Source organism: Ursus maritimus, unplaced genomic scaffold (genome assembly GCF_017311325.1).
Source record: "Ursus maritimus isolate PB19 unplaced genomic scaffold, ASM1731132v1 scaffold_2, whole genome shotgun sequence".
NCBI lineage: Eukaryota > Metazoa > Chordata > Mammalia > Carnivora > Ursidae > Ursus > Ursus maritimus.
In genome coordinates this window covers 16,219,920-16,238,299 of record NW_024424452.1, presented here as the reverse complement: position 1 = coordinate 16,238,299, position 18,380 = coordinate 16,219,920, and the positions used below count along the sequence as shown (strand labels likewise).

The window sequence follows — 18,380 nt, the reverse complement described above, 5'->3', positions numbered from 1 at the left end:
CTGACTGACCCCTCCTCTGCTCAGGTCCGTCATGTCGGCCGCGCCGGGCCTCCTGCACCAGGAGCTGTCCTGCCCGCTGTGCCTGCAGCTGTTCGACGCGCCCGTGACGGCCGAGTGCGGCCACAGCTTCTGCCGGGCCTGCCTGAGCCGCGTGGCGGGGGAGCCGGCGGCGGACGGCACGGTGCCCTGCCCATGCTGCCAGGCGCTCACGCGGCCGCAGGCGCTCAGCACCAACCTGCAGCTGGCGCGCCTGGTAGAGGGGCTGGCGCAGGTGCCGCAGGGCCACTGCGAGGAGCACCTCGACCCGCTCAGCATCTACTGCGAGCAGGACCGCGCGCTCGTGTGCGGCGTGTGCGCCTCGCTCGGTTCGCACCGCGGCCACCGCCTGCTGCCCGCCGCCGAAGCCCATACGCGCCTCAAGGTGCGGGGATCGGGGGGCCCTGGGCGGCGGGCGGACGGGGGGGGGACGGCATTGCTGGCAGCAGCGGGCTCTGGCCGATCTGGATTCTGAGCTTCAGGGCCCGGGGCGCCTGGAGCTGTGGGGACGGCGGGCCCGGCGAGGCCGCTAGGGAATCGGGGCTGCCGGGCGGAGGGCGGAGCCTGGAGGAGGAGGGAGCCCGGGGGAGGCACTCGGGGGCGGGCCCTGGGGAACAGCGGCCGCCCCAACCTAGATTTCCCGGGTTTAGCGGCTGGAGCGCGCCCAGAGCTGCGGGCGCCGCCGCCACAAAGCGGAGTTGGCCGAGCACGGACAGCACGTGTCTGCGGCCCGCGAGCGCCGGCCCTTCCGCCGGGCGCAGGCCGGGCAGATAGGACTGGAGGGCCGGGGTCTGGGGTCCGGCGGCCCGGGGCGGTGGGGGCCGAGGCCGCCAGGCTGCTTCGCGGAGGCCCACGTTCTCCTCCGAGCCGCTGAACTTGTGCGCGCCCGAGGGTCACTGCATCCCGCGGGGAAGGCAAGGCAGGCCTGGGAGCGCACGTCTGTGCGCAGACCCAGGTTGGCGCGGAGACCCAAATCCAGGCTGTTTTTCTGGATGGAGCTGGAAGTCTCGAACGCTTGCTGACAGAGCCCACATACAGGTGGGCGCACCCCAAGGTTTGCCATTCCCACGGGTGCCCAGAAAAGATCCCCAGACGTTAGCAAAGAGAGACGCACACACACACTGGCTCGTCCATGTCAGACGTGTGGCAAATCACACGCATGTAGCTACAGGCGAGTACATGGCTACACAGGCCCAGGAAGGTCTGTCACGAAGCGTTTGTTGGACTGTGGAACAATAAACGACAGGTGCGGGAGCGGGACGAGGCGGGTTCTGGAGGCAGGGAGAGGTCCTAAGCCCCTGCGGTGAAGCTGCCATCGGTCTTCTCGCGAACGATGAGTGGGGTGGGCTTCTGCGGGTTATCTTTGCCCACAAACATCAGCGTTGCCCTGCACTTCTGCTTGGCCCCCAGACTTCTAAAGAAGGTGGACCACCGTCCTCAGGCGGGTCTTCGAGGCCCCCAGACTCCCCCAGGGACCCAGCCTCACCGTCCCTTCCCCTCCTGCCTTGCCCAGTCCTGCCCAGGGCCGATGGGTGGTCGCCTCCACCTTCCTCTTCCCGGGAGCCTTCTCACCCCAGGCTCACCTTTGCTGGTAACCCCAGAACTCCCAATCTGGGCCCAAGAGAGATCCGCAAAGAGGGATTAGAGTCCATAACAAGGAACAGAGCACCAAGGGACCCAGGAGGCTGGAGGGGGCAGGGGGGCAGGATACATTCTGCCAGGATCCACATAAGCCCAGCCCTAAGCCGTAGGGAGGGGCTGGCAGGAATTCTGAAGAAGGGACCCAAGAAGGGTGTGAAGGTGAGGGAGACAGGAAGGCTGGGGCCCTGCTGAATGCCTGGGTCTTTGGCGACAAAGAGGGGCTGGGTCCAGAGACCGTGTACCGGACTCAAGGGCGGTCGAATGGGATCTGCCGGGAGCGGGGGACTGCTGCGACCCCCGGAAACGGAGCTGCCTCCTGCATGTCCATGTCGCGCAGCATGACTGCCTTGGGCCCGGAGCCTCAGAGCTCACAGCAGAGGGCCACCAGCTTGTCCGCGTCTAGCTGCCAGAGCGGCCCCGCGCGACATTCTGAAAAGCTCAACGCAGCAGGTCTGCCCCCAGCTGCAGTTTGAACTTTTTTTTTTTAATGTAATGTTATTTATTTATGTATTTGGGGGCAGGGCACAAGCAGGGGGAGCCGCAGGCAGAGGGAGAAGCAGGCTCTCCGCTGAACTTTCTGAGCTCGTCTGGAGGTCAGGTTTTCCCCGCGCAGCCAGGATGGCCTCGCGCTTCTTCCTCATGGCTTAGCCCTGTCGCCACTGAACCTCTGATGGCTCCATGCTGACAGCCATCCGGTCCGCCCTGTCCTGCAGCAGGCGGGAGCATGACCTGGCGGCGGGCCACGGGGGCCACAGGCTAATCCTGGGGCTTCCGCTAAGACCGGGACTCATCCTAGAGGGTCTCTCAGTTTCCCTTAGGGGGAGTGGGGAGGAGGCTGCAGATTTGTCACAACCCTGGGGGGGGGGGCGTGAGGAAGACTACTCCCATTCTGCAAAAGAGGAAACTGAGGTTGGAAGCCACGGAGGCAGGGCCATACGCTTTCCCCGCAAAGAGTGACTTCGGCAGGAGCTCCTAGCGGTTTCCCTACACCTGCATTTCAGGACCCACAAACTGGCGGGCCTAGGGTAGATGCCGCCCACAAAGGTGTTTGGTAGACACAGCAGATGTATATATTTTTAAAAGTAAGCTTTACGGGGCGCCTGGGTGGCTCAGTCGTTAGGCGTCTCCCTTCGGCTCAGGGCGTGATCCCAGAGTCCTGGGATCGAGCCCCACATCAGGCTCCTCCGCTGGGAGCCTGCTTCTTCCTCTCCCACTCCCCCTGCTTGTGTTCCCTCTTTCGCTGGCTGTCTCTCTGTCAAATAAATAAATAAAATCTTTGGAAAAATAAAAGTAAGCTTTACCCCCACCGTGGGGCTGGAGCTCACCACCAGGAGATCAAGAGTCCCCTGCTCTACCAACTGAACCAGCCAGGTACCCCAACACGGCAGCCATTTTTATTAAATTGCCTGCCCCCCAGCCCTTGGGTGCGCAGGAAGGCTCTTCGGGGTGTTCTGCTACTGTTCTGCTTTTAAGGACGGGGTGAAGCCCAGGGAGAGGAAGAGGCTGCATTTTTCTTCGTCCATCCTGCCCTGCCCTCAGAGGCCTGCTGGGTCAGCGCTGTGCCCTCTGCTGGAGGACACCAACCCACACTCGTGTCTGTCACCGTCACAAAGACCTCTGCGAGGGGTGCTAAGTGTCGGGGGGGGGGGCGGCATCAGGGAAGGGAGGCCAGAGAGGACTTCCCTGAATAGCCCGCAGGAGGGTAGGGCATTCTCAACATCAGGACCAGTGCCGGCAAGGGCCTGGAGACCTGCACGGGAGTCTGGGGGGTGATTAGATGCCCGCCTGCCTGGAGGAGGAGCTGGCCCTGAGGCCGAGCCAGGGAGGGCAGCCCCATCACCTCTCCACGCCTCGCCCCCGCAGACACAGCTGCCTCAGCAGAAGCTGCAGCTGCAGGAGGCGTGCATGCGCAAGGAGAAGAGCGCGGCCGTTCTGGAACATCAGCTGACGGAGGTGGAGGTGAGGGGCTGGCGCGGCAGGGGCTGGGGACCGTGCATCGGGCTGCGGCTCCCAGCCCCGGGCTCTCGCCTGTCTGCTCCCACAGGAGACGGTGCGTCAGTTCCGGGGGGCTGTCGGGGAGCAGCTGGGCAAGATGCGGCTCTTCCTGGCTGCACTGGAGGGCTCCTTGGACCGGGAGGCAGAGCGTGTGCGGAGCGAGGCAGGGGTCGCCCTGCGGCGGGAGCTGGGGAGCCTGAACTCTTACCTGGAGCAGCTGCGGCAGATGGAGAAGGTCCTGGACGAAGTGGCCGACAAGCCACAGACGGAGTTCCTCATGGTGAGCGCTGGATGACCTTCCCTCTCTGCTTCTCAGCTGGGGTTTGGGGCCTAGAGACCTCATCCCATTGTCAGACGTGGACTTGGAGGTCCAGAGAGGGACAGGGACAAGGCTGGGTCGCACAGCGAGGAGGGGTGGGCCCCAGGACTGCTGTGACGGTTGTTTAGGTTGAACACTGCACAAGGACGCTGAATCTAAGTGGGCACCACTCATATCATAGACGGTGTAGGTTTGTATGTTTATTTGGACAATCTTCTACCCGGTGGAATCAGGCTCTTGAGGAAAGGGAGTACGTTTTTATAGTTCACACGGAGGTAAAGGGCTAGCGTTGGCTTTAAGTTCTGGGTTTCTTTTGGCTTTGCTGATTCTTCCTGACCCCACACTTAGCATCGCCGGTGGTCCACCCATCTTCAGAAGTCTCCAGCATCTCCCCCTGCCTGCCTCATCTGCATCTCTTTTTCTCTCTTTCCAGAAATACTGCCTGGTGACCAGCAGGTGAGATCAACTTGGCCTTGCTCCTTTTCCCAATTTGCCCTAGTCTTCAGGGACACTGGCTGGCTCACCCTCTAATCACCGCAAGCCTGTGCACCCCATTTCCGTACACCCACCGTGATCTCCCTGCATTTGTGTTGAACACAGAAATGAATGTGACCCGGTCCTTCTCAGGGACCTCCCAGACTAGTGCTGGGATGGACCTGGGTGGGGACACAGGCATCAGCCCGATGTGGGGCTCGATCCCAGGACTCCAGGATCATGACCTGAGCCGAAGGCAGTTGCTTAATGACTGAACCACCCAGGCACCCCAGAAGGTTCTTTTAAAAAAAAAATTGTGGGGACCCCTGGCTGGCTCAGTTGGTGGAGCCTGTGACTCTTGATCTCGGGGTTGTGAGTTTGATTCCCACGTTGGGTGTAGAGATTACCCAAATAAGTCAATAAACAAAAAAATTGTGGTAAAATATACATGATGTGAACTTTGCCATTTTCACCATTTTTTGACGTGTACATTTAAGATCGGTGGCGTTAAGTACATTCGTGTCGTTGTACCACTGCCATCACCACCATCTCCCTCCAGAATTTTTTCATCCTTCTAAATGGAAACTCTGACCGATTTTCAAGCCAGGGTGTGATGCAGGAGAGATCCTGGGACTCCAGCACAGCCCCTGTCCTGCTGTCTTTGGGGGTAATGCCCCTGCCCTGCCCCTGCCCCACGCCTCCTCCAGGAAGTTCCTCCACACACACCTGTCCCCACCTCCCCGCCCCCCAGGCTACAGAAGATCCTGGCCGAATCCCCACCGCCTGCCCGTCTGGACATCCAGCTGCCTGTCATCTCAGATGACTTCAAATTCCAGGTGTGGAGGAAGATGTTCCGGGCTCTGATGCCAGGTACGGGGGACGGGCTGTCTCCGGGTTTGTGTTGGTAACGGTGTGGTTGAGGTGAGGTCCTGGCTGCACACGAGAGGCCGCTCAGTCCCAGCTGGGAGGTCATCGAAGAAGGTGCCTGTTGCCCCTTTACCTCTGGGGTTTGCCCTGCACCCTCGTAACATGTGCTCAGAGAAGGACCTTTGAGGGCATGGGGTTTACAAGTGGATGACTGATGTGGGGAGGACTCTGCTTGCCGGGAAGCTGCCGCTGCCATTGGCAAGCAGGGGAGGCTGGGGCCTGGGGTGGAGGCCTGTGTGATCCTGGGTCAGCTCCTGCCCCCTCTGGATGGCGGAGATGATGACGTGTGCCCGTTGGAGGCTGAGGATGTGTGCAGAGCTGGCATCCCGGGGACGGGCCTGTGTCTGGGAAGGCCCCTTAGGGCTCTGCCTCCTGTCCCTGACAGATAGGTCACAGTGAGGTGCCACGGGTCACAGAACTCCAGGACACCTACACGGGTGCTGGTATAGCCCTAACTGCCTTGGGGGAGGAGGGAGGAAGGGGGTTCTGTTTTATCCAAGGCAAGACTAAGGCCCAGAGCCTGGCTCAAGACTCACTGAAGTCACAAAGCGGGGTGAGGTGGGGGCCGGCCTAGGACCAGGCTTCCTGACTTTCTCCTGCTTTGTGGCCTGGGCCTCAGCTACGGACTTACCTGCCTGGTAGCCACGGAATCCTCCCTACCTCGGAAGGAGGCAGTTATGGCTTCGTTTTTCCGCCGAGCATACTGCAGTTCAGAGAGGTCCCGTGTTTGGCCCAAGCCAGAAAGCAGAGAGGGTCTCACCTCCCAAAGATGCTGGGGGGATGAGAGCAGACCGCCTGGCCCCTAAGTTGGTTGCTCCCCCTGGAAGCTGGTGGGAGGCAGGCAGGTAGGGGCCTGACCGCTCTCCCCCTGGCAGTGGTGAACGACCTGACCTTTGACCCGAGCACGGCCCACCCGAGCCTGGTGCTGTCTCCCTCTGGCCGCCGCGTGGAGTGCTCGGAGCAGAAGGCGTCGCCGGCCGGAGAGGACCCGTGCCAGTTCGACAAGGCCGTGGCGGTGGTGGCGCGCCAGCTGCTGTCCGACGGCGAGCACTACTGGGAGGTGGAGGTGGGCGATAAGCCGCGCTGGGCCCTCGGCGTGATCGCGGCCCAGGCCAGCCGCCGCGGCCGGCTGCACGCCGTGCCCTCGCAAGGCCTCTGGCTGCTCGGGCTGCGAGACGGCAAGATCCTGGAGGCGCACGTCGAGGCGAAGGAGCCGCGCGCCCTGCGCACCCCGGAGAGGCGGCCATCGCGCATCGGGATCTACCTGAGTTTCGGGGACGGGGTCCTCTCCTTTTACGATGCCAGCGACGCCGACGCCCTCGAGCTGCTCTTTGCCTTCCGCGAGCGCCTGCCCGGGCCCGTGTACCCCTTCTTCGACGTGTGCTGGCACGACAAGGGCAAAAACGCTCAGCCGCTGCTGCTCGTGGGGGCTGATGGCGAGGAGGCCTGAGCCGCCCGCCGGCCCGCTGGCTTGGGGAGGGGTGCGGGGTCCTGCAGGCCTGGAAGGAGACGTGGCGGGCAGGGCTTGTCAGGACTGAAGGCAGGGCCGAGGGGGTTGGGGACTGGAGACTCTAAGAGTTCTGAGAAGTTGGGGATTTTAGGGGTTGGGGTGGCTGCGGGGAAGGGAGATCTAAAGTCAGGTCAGTGAGGAAATCCCAGTTTGGGAACCAGGAAGCCCAAGGGTTCCAGGAAGAAATTGAAGTTGAGGGAAGGAGCGCAAAGGGCAGGGGTCTGGGGGGGAGGAGGGAACTGAAGAACCGTGTAGAGCAAGGAGCCCTTCTGCCTCCCGTTCCCCTCCTTCTCGGTGGCCTCTGGGCAGGGGTTCCAGACTCATCATACAGAAAGATCTTTCCCTTCATGGTTCTCCAACCTGGGCGTGCATCAAAACCACTTTTTCAAAGCATGGAACAGTGACTTGTTAAAACAGAGTGCTGGGTTTCTGGTTCACCAGGTCTGGGGGCAGACCAAAATTTGCTTTTCTAGCGAGTTCCTGGGGCCATGCTGTTGTTGCAGGTTACAGGTGGGATCACCTGGAGAACCCTGGACTTAGACGCTGGTCTGTTCGGTCAGCTCTCCAGTACACAGGGTCAGTTCTCAGATAGCTATCAGCTCTCAGGAATAGAAAACCCACACTATATTCCCCTGGAGATTCAACAGTCATTGAAAAACTGCCAGAGCCCGTGCTGAGTGAATAAACTGACCCCCAACTATTTCCCTTTGCCTCTGGAGTGTGTTTACTGATGTCTTGGACATTGAAGAAATCCCCCAAGTTGCCAACCAAGAGAAAGAGCCTGATGCCAGTCCCAGCCTGAGCCCTGCTGCTTGTGGAGAAGAGAAGGCTCCCCCAACCCCCAGCTCCCCCTGCTTCTCCTGAGTTGGCCCCAGGCTGCTTACTCACTGGTTCACACCTTCTTTGGTTTTAGCCCAATGGCCCATTTCTTGGGCTCTGGAATAACCACTGAGGCCCAGAGGGAGAGGCCTTTGGGGACTCAGGCAGGTGGGACTGGAGGCGGCTGTCCCTCCTATCTTGAGAGAAGATGCTGGTGCGGGGCCCTTTGCTCTCCATGTGGGGGTGCTGCTGCTGCTGTGTGAAAGGGCCTGGGGACTTCTGGAAACAGGTGCCAATATGGGAATTTTCTTGGGAGACAGAGTGAAAGGAAGGTGTGGGTAGGGTAAGAGAGGACTCAAGATCTGGCTGGGGGCATTCCTGGCTGTGTCTCCCAGAGGAACAGTTCTTGGACACTGAAGAGAGGATTCATTTGTGAAGCTGTTTCATGCTAGAAAGTAAAGTAAAAGGGTGATTTGATTGTAAAATCCAGCAGCATTAATAGAGATGATTATATTCAGACTGCTTCCCCGTTAAATCTTGTGAAGACACAAGGGACCTACTGCTAGGCCTAGTAACCTATTGTCCACCTGGCTTTCAATCTTGACCCATCTCATCTTTCCAAAAACACAAACATGGTGGTAGGGTCCAGTTGCTCAAAACTTTCAACAGCTCCCTGTTGCCTACAGGAGAAAGCCCTCGATCTTTGGCTCAGTATTTGAGATACCCTGCTATCCTCCAGCCACGTCTATACTCTGGCCCTACTGACCTCTTGGGGTCCCTGTACCACCACATCGCATAACTCTTTGTTAGGAATTTTTTTTTTTTTTTTTTTTTTTTTGCCTTCCACTCATCCTACAGATATTTCCCCAAACACCGCTATTTCCTACCCTCTCTCTACCGGTTCGTCTTTACAAGGTGCGTTCCAGTGCCCTCCCTGTCCTGGGCTGGCGATATCCAAGAGCCCAAAGCCCCTTCCTGAAGAATTAGGGACTCTGAGAAACAGATGCCAAGACGGCATTCAGTGTGCAAGGGTTTTATGAGGGAAGATACCCATGTGGGAGCAAATGGGGCTGTCAGATTGTGATGCCAGTCTGAACCTGAGTGAAGGAGAGAGGGAGGGAAGGTCGGGTGAAAGTGTCCTTGATGGTTGTGGGGACTTCTCTATAAGCTGCCTGTGCGGGGAGCCCTATATGTCCCCAGTATGGGCCTGCCTTTGTGAGCCTGCCATGTTTGGGTCATTTCTGGGAGCTGCCTGTGGGAGCTGTGCTCAGCACAGATGCAGGGGCGGATTTCACAGCTCTTTAGCCTCTGCCCTCAGTCTTTCCTCCCCATTGTTGGAGTTCTGTCAGGAAAATTTCTTTTCACAGCCACCTCAGGTTCTTTCTCCATGAAGTTACCTTGGCTTGAGCTGTGTGCTTTGAGGGAAACGACCCTGTGACCCTGCGACCCTGCCTATGGCTGATGGAGTGAGAGAGGGGGTCCCTGAAGCAAAGGCTGTCATGGTGGGACAACTCTATGGGAAACTTTGCCTAGTCAGAGTGTTCTTTGTTGGATGGTGGCCACATGGCCCATCCAGAATCTTCCTGGAGATGTAGGGAGGTGAAATGGGAACACAGAGCTGGGTTCCTCCAGCACCTATGTCTCCAAAGACTAGAATCTTCTCCTTTAGTACTTCCCCCTCAAGGAGGCTCTGAGAACCCAGAACACCAGGCTGCTGAGAGGTTTCTTGTGCCTCCTGACTTCCTGTGTATAAGAACAAACTGCCACCTGCCGGGGCCATGCTCACTGCAGGCAAAACCTTTTGTTGACAGCTTGGTATTTGGTACCCTATTTGTCCTCATAGCTCTAGGCCTCAAAATGACTAAAGCCCCTACTAGGCTCTGTTGCTTCTTTTTAAAAAAATATTTAAAATTATTTGAGAGAGAGAGAGAGAGCACACAAGCTGGGCGAGGGGAGAGGCAGAGGGGGAGGGATCTAACCATACATTAAAAGGATTGTTCACCATGACCAAGTGGGATTTATTCCTGGGCTGCAAGTTTGGTTCAACATCTGCCAATCAATCAATGTGATACATCACATTAATAAACGAAAGGACAAGAACCATATGATCCTCTCAACAGATGCAGAAAAAGCATTTGACAAAGTACAGCATCCTTTCTTGATTTTTTTAAAAAATATTATTTATTTATTTATTTGACAGAGATAGAGACAGCCAGCGAGAGAGGGAACACAAGCAGGGGGAGTGGGAGAGGAAGAAGCAGGCTCCCAGCGGTGGAGCTTGATGTGGGGCTCGATCCCAGAACGCCGGGATCATGCCCTGAGCTGAAGGCAGACGCCTAATGACTGCGCTACCCAGGCACCCAGAATCCTTTCTTGATTAAAACTCTTCACAGTGTAGGGATAGAGGGTACATACCTCAATATCATAAGAGCCATCTAGGAAAAACCCACAGCGAATATCTTTCTCAATGCCTAAGGTCAGGAACATGGCAGGGATGTCTGCTCTCACCACTGCTGTTCAACACAGTACTAGAAGACCTAGCCTCAGCAGTCAGACAACAAAAAGAAATAAAAGGCATCCAAATTGGCAAAGAAGAAGTCAAACTCTCCCTCTTTGCAGATGACATGATACTTTATGTGGAAAACTTAAAAGACTCCCCCCCCCCCCAAACTTCTAGAACTCATAGAGCAATTCAGTAAAGTGGCAGGATATAAAATCAATGCACGGAAATCGGCTGCATTTCCATATACCAACAATGAGACAGGAAAGAGAAATTAAGGAGTTGATTCCATTTACAAGTGTACCCCAAACCATAAGATACCAAGGAATAAATCTAACCAGAGAGGCAAAGAATCTGTACTCAGAAAATAATAGAACACTCACGAAAGAAATTGAGGAAGACACAAAGAAACGGAAAAGTATTCCATGCTCATGGATTGGAAGAACAAATATTGTGAAAATGTCTGTGCTACTTGGAGCAATCTGCACATTCAATGCAATCCCTATCAAAATACCATCAACTTTTTTCACAGAAATGGAACAAATAATCCAAAAATTTGTATGGAAATAGAAAAGACCCCGAATAGCCAGAGGAATGTTGAAAAAGAAAAACAAAGCGGTGGCATCACAGTTCCAGACTTCAAGCTGTATTACAAAGCTGTAATCATCAAGACAGTATGGTACAGACACAAAAACAGACACACAGATCAATGGAACAGAATAGAGACTCCAGAAATGGACCCTCAACTCTGTGGTCAACTAATCTTTGACAAAGCAGGAAAAAATATCCGATGGAAAAAAGACAGTCTCTTCAACAAATGGTGTTGGGAAAATTGGACAGCCACATGCAGAAGAATGAAACTGGGCCATTTCCTTACACCACACACAAAAAACACAAAAATAGACTCCAAATGGATGAAAGACCTAAATGTGAGACAGGAGTCCATCAAGATCCTTGAGGAGAACAGAGGCAGCAACCTCTCTGACCTTGGCCGCAGCAACTTCCTCCTAGACACGTGGCCAAAGGCAAGGGAAGCAAGGGCAAAAAGGAACTGTTGGACTTGATCAAGATAAAAAGTTTTTGCACAGGAAAGGAAGTGATCAATAAAACCAAAAGACAACCCACAGAACGGGAGAAGATTTTTGTAAATGGTTTATCAGATGAAGGGCTAGTATCCAAAATCTATAAAGAACTCATCAAACTCAACACCCAAGGATCAAGTAATCCAATCAAGAAATGGGCAGAAGACGTGAACAGACATTTCTGCAAAGAAGACATCCAGATGAAAGAGCACTCAACATCACTCGGCAACCGGGAACTACAAGTCAAAACCACAATGAGATACCACCTCACACCAGTCAGAATGGCTGAAATGGACAAGTCAGGAAATGACAGATGTTGGTGAGGATGTGGAGAAAGGGGAACCCTCCTACACTGTGGGTGGAAATGCAAGCTGGTGTAGCCACTCTGGAAAACAGTATGGAGGTTCCTCAAAAAGTTGAAAATAGAGCTACCCTATGACCCAGCAATTGCACTACTGGGTATTTACCCCAAAGATACAAATGTAGTGATCTGAAGGGGCACCTGCACCCCAACGTTTATAGCAGCAATGTCCACGATAGCTAACAATGGAAAAAAACTAGATGTCCATTGACAGCTGAATGGATAAAGAATATATATATATAAATAAAATGGGATAGTACTCAGCCATCAAAAAGAATGAAATCTTGCTATTTGCAATGACTTGGATGGAACTAGAGGGCGTTATGCTAAGTGAAATAAGTCAATCAGAGAAAGACAATGATCATATGATCTCACTGATATGTGGAATTTGAGAAATAAGGCAGAGAATCACAGGAGAAGAGAGGAAAAAATGAAACAAGACAAAACCAGAGAGGGAGACAAACCATAAGAGACTCTTAATCTCAGGAAACAAACTGAGGATTACTGGACGGGAGGGGGGTGAGAGGGATGGGGTGGCTGGGTGATGGACACTGGGGAGGGTATGTGTTGTGGTGAGTTCTGTGTATTGGCTAAGATTGATGAATCACAGCCCCGTACCCCTGAAACAAATAATACATTATATGTTAATAATAAAAACATCTGAATAGGTGTTACCATTAAATTGTGGGCTTGAAAAAGTGGTGGACTTGGAGGATTACATCAGGAAACTGTCTTGGTTTCAGCCATGCTTTGAAGGATTGCACAGCTTTTTGGTCATTTTCAGCTTTAAGAACAGTCTCATGTTCAGATATAAGCAAGTCCAGTCCAGAAAAATTTCAAGATTTCAACATCACACCCAGTTTAAAGTGACCTGAAGTGGAAAAGTGAGGGGAATCTATCTTTCACTCTCTTCTCAATCCCTCTTCTTCCCCAGAACCCTCCCCACCTCTGCTTTGCTAGCTTCTCAAGGTTAAGGTTACTTAGAGGAAAAGAGGCAGAGTACCACATGATTGCTGTGGCTATAATTTGGGACCCAGTCATGACAGGACAGGCATCCAAATACTTCTGCTTTCATGGAAGGTGGTGTTGGGTTCTTCAGAGATGGTGTAGGCGGACATTGTTAGACTTACCTCTTGTGACAGCCCCTCAGCTCTTGCTCTGTAGCCCCCCTCCCCCAATTGCACTCTTGAAGTAGTTATACTATTTCCAAGTCCCTTCACTAAGGCAGGTGGCTGTCTTAGGCAGTGGCCGACCATAGTGCTTTGCGCCCAACTACTTTGGTGACATTCAGGTGGCCTAGGGTGTCTCGTATAAGACAAGGGCATATTTCTATCACCTGGCCATCTTGGAATGCTCTGGTATACTCCGTTCCTTCTCTGGAACCCTCTAGGTGGGAAGCCAGGACTAGTTTCCATGATCTTGCAGCTGTCCAAACTCTTTGGGACACGTGTCAGGTTCTCCTGAGAACTCATTAGCCTTTATCTGGGCCTTCAGTTCTTGCAGTCCAGGGCAAAAGGGTTACCTCTAATATCCAGGAGGGGTTCTTTTGGATCAAGCCTCTCACTTGCTTTGAGGTTGGGGAACCATTATAACTCTCTCTTCCACTGAGGTGGGTGATGACGGTGGAATTTGCTGGGCTGGACCTGCCTCTCACCAGGAAGCCTCAAAAGGAGTGTCTGCAGTTTTTTAATTTTTAATTTTTAAAATTGTTTTATTGTTTTAGAATGTGGGACAGTGTTTCAGTCACATACTGTCCTTAGCTTTGGGGCTTTAAACAAAAACTCTATCAGTTTACAGTCTAAACAGCACCGTTGGAGAATGTTGTCTCCTTAAATTTTCTCCAGCACTCAGTATTATCAGACTCAAATTCTTTTTTGTTTTTGCCAATGTGATGGGAAATAAAGAAATAGTATCCCATTGTTCTTTTATTTTAATGTACATATTTCTCATTACATCTATTTATTGACCAGTTATATTTTCTCTTCAAAAAATTGCCTGTTCAGGGACACCTGGGTGACTCAGTCGGTTAAGTGTCCGCCTGGGATCGAGTCCTGCATCGGGCTCCTTGCTCAGTGGGGAGGCTTCTTCTCCCTCTGCCTGCCACTCCCCCTGCTTGCGTGTCCCCCTACTTGTGCGTGCACTCCCTCTCTCTGTGTCTCTCTGACAAATACATAAATAAAATCTTAAAAAAAAAATTGCCTGTTCAGAGGTGCTTGGGTCGCTCCTTTAAGTGTCTGACCTTGGTTTCGGCTCAGGTCATGATCTCATGGGTTGTGAGATCAAGCCTGCATTGGGCTCTCCACTCAGTGGGGAGTCTGCTAGAAGGTTCTTTTCCTCTGTCCCTCCCCCCACTCACACACGCTCTCTCTCTCTCTCAAATAAATACATAAATCTTTAAAAAAATTGCCTGGGGACAGCTGGGTGGCTCAGTCGTTTAAGTGTCTTCCTCTGGCTCAGGTCACAATCGTAGGGTCCGGGGTTCAAGCCCTGCATCAGGCTCCCTGCTCAGAACAAAGCCGGCTTCTCCCACTCCCACTCCCCCTGCTTGTGTTCCCTCTCTCGCTGTCTCTCTCTGTCAAATAAATAAATAAAATCTTAAAAACAAAACAAAACAAAGGTACATGTATTAGAGAAAACACACTCATGAACATGTGTTTAGTCCTAGATTATCTTGGGAAAGAAATGTGAGAGACTGGTACTATGATTCTGGGAGGACAAGGAGAGAAACTTTTCACTGCGTACATTGTACCTTTTGAGTCTTGAATCATATGAACATATTATGTATTAAAATACAATTTTTATTTTATTTTATTTTTTTTTTATTTTTATTTTTTTAAGATTTTATTTATTTGACAGAGAGACAGCCAGCTGGAGAGGGAACACAGCAGGGGAGTGGGAGAGGAAGAAGCAGGCTCATAGCAGAGGAGCCTGATGTGGGGCTCGATCCCGGAACTCCGAGATCACGCCCTGAGCCGAAGGCAGACGCTTAACGACTGCGCTACCCAGGCGCCCCTACAATTTTTATTTTATTATTATTATTTGTAAAGATTTTATTCATTTATTTGAGAGGGAGAGAGGGAGAGAGCGTGTGAGTGCATGATCGGCGGGGGCCGTAGTGTAGAGGGAGAGGGAGAAGCAAACTCCCCATGGACCAGGGAGCCCAGGACCCCGAGATCATGACTTGAGCTGAAGTCAGACCCTTAACGAACTGAGCCACCCAGACGCCCCTATAATTTTTATTTTAAAAACGGAAATTAACATTAAAAAAGAGTCTGTTAAAATGTATTAATTTACTCTTATCATGATGAACACTGAATAATGTATGGAATTATATTTATATAATTATATATATAATTTATATATAATTATCATTATATTGCAAATCCGATACAAATATCACACTATATGATAATTACACTTGAATTAAAAAAATAAATTGAAAGTGTATTAATTGTGTGTTAATTAAATATTACAGGTGGTACTGTGGGTATGACAAATATAAAGAGGCCATGTGGCTTGTGGCAAAAATTGTAAGGGCAGTGTGTGAATAAATGAAGTCTGGAAACACTACTTAAAGGATTTGAGATATTTTGGCAGGTTCTCTTTCAAGCAGAGGGGGCCATGCGGGTGGAGGGGGTCCGCGATGATGACCCGGTGTTGGGGGAGCAGGTCATCCTTCCTCTCCAGGTCTCAGTCTCATCTGTAGTGGGAGGGGGCTGGCCTAGAGTTTTCTCTGAGATCCAACTGTCTTCGTTTGGGTTCCCCCAGAAGCTGACCTTAAGGCAAAGATCCCAGTGCAAGCAGACTTATTTATCAAGTGCAAGAAACACCTGCGCGTTGTGGGGAAGCGAGCCGGGGAGCCAGGGAAGGTGCATTATGAGGGAGTGGAAGTTTCCCGAGAAACAGTAAAAAGCACTCCCCTCACCCCACATGAAGTTAAAGAATCTGGACACTTAGACACTGACTCCTGTCTGCCCCTGGCAGAGGGGGACCCCAAGGGCGGATAATTCCCCTGCACCTGTAGCCTGCTTTTCACAAGGGCAGGTCACCTTCTGCGACTTGGGAGAATGTCCTCAGGCAGGGAACAGCAGCTATGGTGGTGACAAGTCCTGGAGCGCACAGAAGTGTGAGGCCTCAGGGACCAGCCAGCATCAGTCACAGCCTCCAACCCTGACTAGCTTAAAGACTGATTTATTTATTAGGGGTGGGGAGGAGCGGAAGGGGAGGGAGGGAATCTCAGGCAGACTCCCCGCTGAGTGCGGATCCCAAGTGGGGCTTGATCTTGTGACACTGAGATCATGACTCGAGCCAAAATCAAGAGCTGGACGCCTAACTGACTGAGCCACCTGGGCACCCCCAACTCTGACTAGCTTAGGGTCTCTGTGCTTGCAGGCTTCCTGAGAAAGATGGAGGCAGTGAGAGGGCTAGACGTGGGCTTAGTTCCTGGGTATGAGCGAGACAGAAGAGGAGAGGCGGGAGGACACGTGGAACTGGCCTGGGAGGAACCCAGTAGCAAAACAGGTACCCTGGGTGTTTCCTGTTTCGGCTGAGTCACCCTTGTTGCGAAGACCCAGTTACACTCTCTGGCCCTGCCTGCCCCTGCGTGTCAGGGAGCAAACATTCGGGCCTGGAGAAGGGAGTGTGTAGGTGGCTTCGTGAACCGCCAGGCCTTGCACTCTTTCTTCAGGTACTGAAGGCAGAATGGATTTCCCCAGAATAATCAGGGGCTAGGCCAGGATGTCTGGGTTTCTGGGTGGGGAGCACACATGGGGGAGGGAGAAGGGAGGTTGAAGGGGCAGATGTTGGGTTTGGGGACCTCAGGAAACGGGCTCAGCACTGGTTCTACAAGAGAGAGGAACCAGGAAGAATGAAGGCCAGACCGGGGTCCCAGAAGCAAGAAGTGAGGCCCTGGAGGAGACTGTGAGCCATGAGGTCTCTCTGCTGTGGGGAGGGCCTGGAAGCCTGTTTCCAGAGATGCTTGTTATGTTTTGCCTCACAGCCCAGTATCCAATCATTCTTCCTGTCTTTTAGATTTTTTTGTTAATTTTTATTTTTTAAAGATTTTACTCATTTGAGAGAGAGAGAGAGGAAAGAGAATGAATGGGGGTGGGGGGAGCAGAAGAAGAGGGAGAAGCAGCCATCGTGGGGTTTGATCCCAGGACCCCCAAATCATGACCTGAGCCGAAGTCAGACGCTTAACCAACCGACCCCAGGCGCCCCTCATTCTTCCTGTCTTAATAGGAACTTCAGCAATGATTTGGCCAGATTGCTCGCTCATTCTACATTTGGGGAAACAGCTAGCCACAGGAATTCATTTCCAAAGCAATGTGGCAAGTTAGTGGCAGAACAAAGGCCAGGAGCTCTCTTTCCCAACTCCTGGTTCAGAAATCTTTTTGAGATATGACTCCCACTTTTGGAAGTGTAAGGTCCGTGGTACAGAAACCGTACACTGTGCTTTTTTATTAAACCTCAGGGGCACAGAACTGAATTACGTGCAATGCTTTATTTGTACACTATCATTATTTGGCCTATGAATGCCCCTCTTGTATTCTGTTACCTATTTATTATAACATACGGGCAGCCATGAACTCCGTATTTCACCCAACAAGTAGATTATTTCAAAGAACTTACTCATCGATGGACTTCTCCCCTGTCCTCAGAAGTGACCATTTACCTGGCTTTGTGTTTTTCATTTTTCCGGCTCCTTCTTTTAACTATCACACATGTTGTTAGTTTCATTTTACTTGGTTTTTTTTCTTTTTTTTTTTTTTTAAAGATTTTATTTATTTATCTGACAGAGATAGAGACAGCCAGCGAGAGAGGGAACACAAGCAGGGGGAGTGGGAGAGGAAGAAGCAGGCTCCCAGCAGAGCAGGGAGCCCGATGTGGGGCTCGATCCCAGGACCCCGGGATCACGCTCTGAGCCGAAGGCAGACGCTTAACGACTGAGCCACCCAGGCGCCCCTCATTTTACCTGTTTTTGAACTATGTGAATGTGGCATGAGAATATTCTGTCTTTGGGGAAACGGCTGGCTTATTAAAATTTTTCTTACCCACAAAACAGAGAGAAGAGGGATATCATGAGCCTTAATATGCCCGTCACCGAGCTTCAGCAATTCTCAAGATCTTGCCACTCTTGCTTCACCTATCATGTTTTTCTTTCTTTTTTTCCTGGAATACTTGATGTATTTATTTTAAAGATTTTATTTTTAAGTATTCCCGACGCCCAATGTGGGGCTCGAACTCACAACCCCAAGATCAAGAGTCACATGCTCTATCAACCAAGCCAGCCAGGCACCCATCCCCTGGAATACTTCAAAGCCCATCTTAGACATCTTATCGTTTCACCACAGCCCTTCTTACTGGGGATGTAAATTTGCAAAGCAGGTGTTAAAGTAAAAAGCAACCTTTCCAGATTAGGAGATACAAATCTGTAAAAATAATCTTAATAAAGGCTGTAATTCAGTTGTCAAAAAAGTGCACGTGTTGTGGGTAGGGCGATGGGTGAAATAGCTGAAGGGGATTCAGAGGACACAGGTTTTTTGTTTTTTAAGATTTATTTATTTATTTATTTATTTGTCCGTGAGAGAGAGAGTGAGCGAGCACAAGCAGGGGGAGCAGCAGAGGCAGAAGGAGAAGCAGGCTCCCCGCTGAGCAAGGAGCCTGATACGGGGCTTGATCCCAGGACCCCGGGGTTCACGACTCCAGTTGAAGGC

General features: G+C 52.3%; 1 protein-coding gene across 1 annotated transcript; it reads left to right on the top strand.

Moving 5' to 3' along the window:
- TRIM72 (tripartite motif containing 72) lies at window positions 1-7,602 on the top strand. The gene is made up of 6 exons (XM_040635030.1): window positions 1-421; window positions 3,541-3,636; window positions 3,722-3,952; window positions 4,425-4,447; window positions 5,217-5,335; window positions 6,268-7,602. The coding sequence occupies exons 1-6, from the start codon at window positions 32-34 to the stop codon at window positions 6,840-6,842; spliced, it is 1,434 nt and encodes a 477-aa protein (XP_040490964.1). The 5' UTR covers window positions 1-31; the 3' UTR covers window positions 6,843-7,602.
- Window positions 7,603-18,380: the final 10,778 nt, after the last annotated feature.

What these genes read in the sequence shown, in the direction of transcription:
- TRIM72 (XM_040635030.1), top strand. Translation starts at nt 32, where the DNA reads ATGTCGGCCGCGCCGGGCCTCCTGCACCAGGAGCTGTCCTGCCCGCTG. An exon ending in ATCAGCTGACGGAGGTGGAG is followed by an intron (nt 3,637 to 3,721) that starts GTGAGGGGCTGG and finishes CTGCTCCCACAG; the next exon opens with GAGACGGTGCGTCAGTTCCG. An exon ending in TACTGCCTGGTGACCAGCAG is followed by an intron (nt 4,448 to 5,216) that starts GTGAGATCAACT and finishes CCCGCCCCCCAG; the next exon opens with GCTACAGAAGATCCTGGCCG.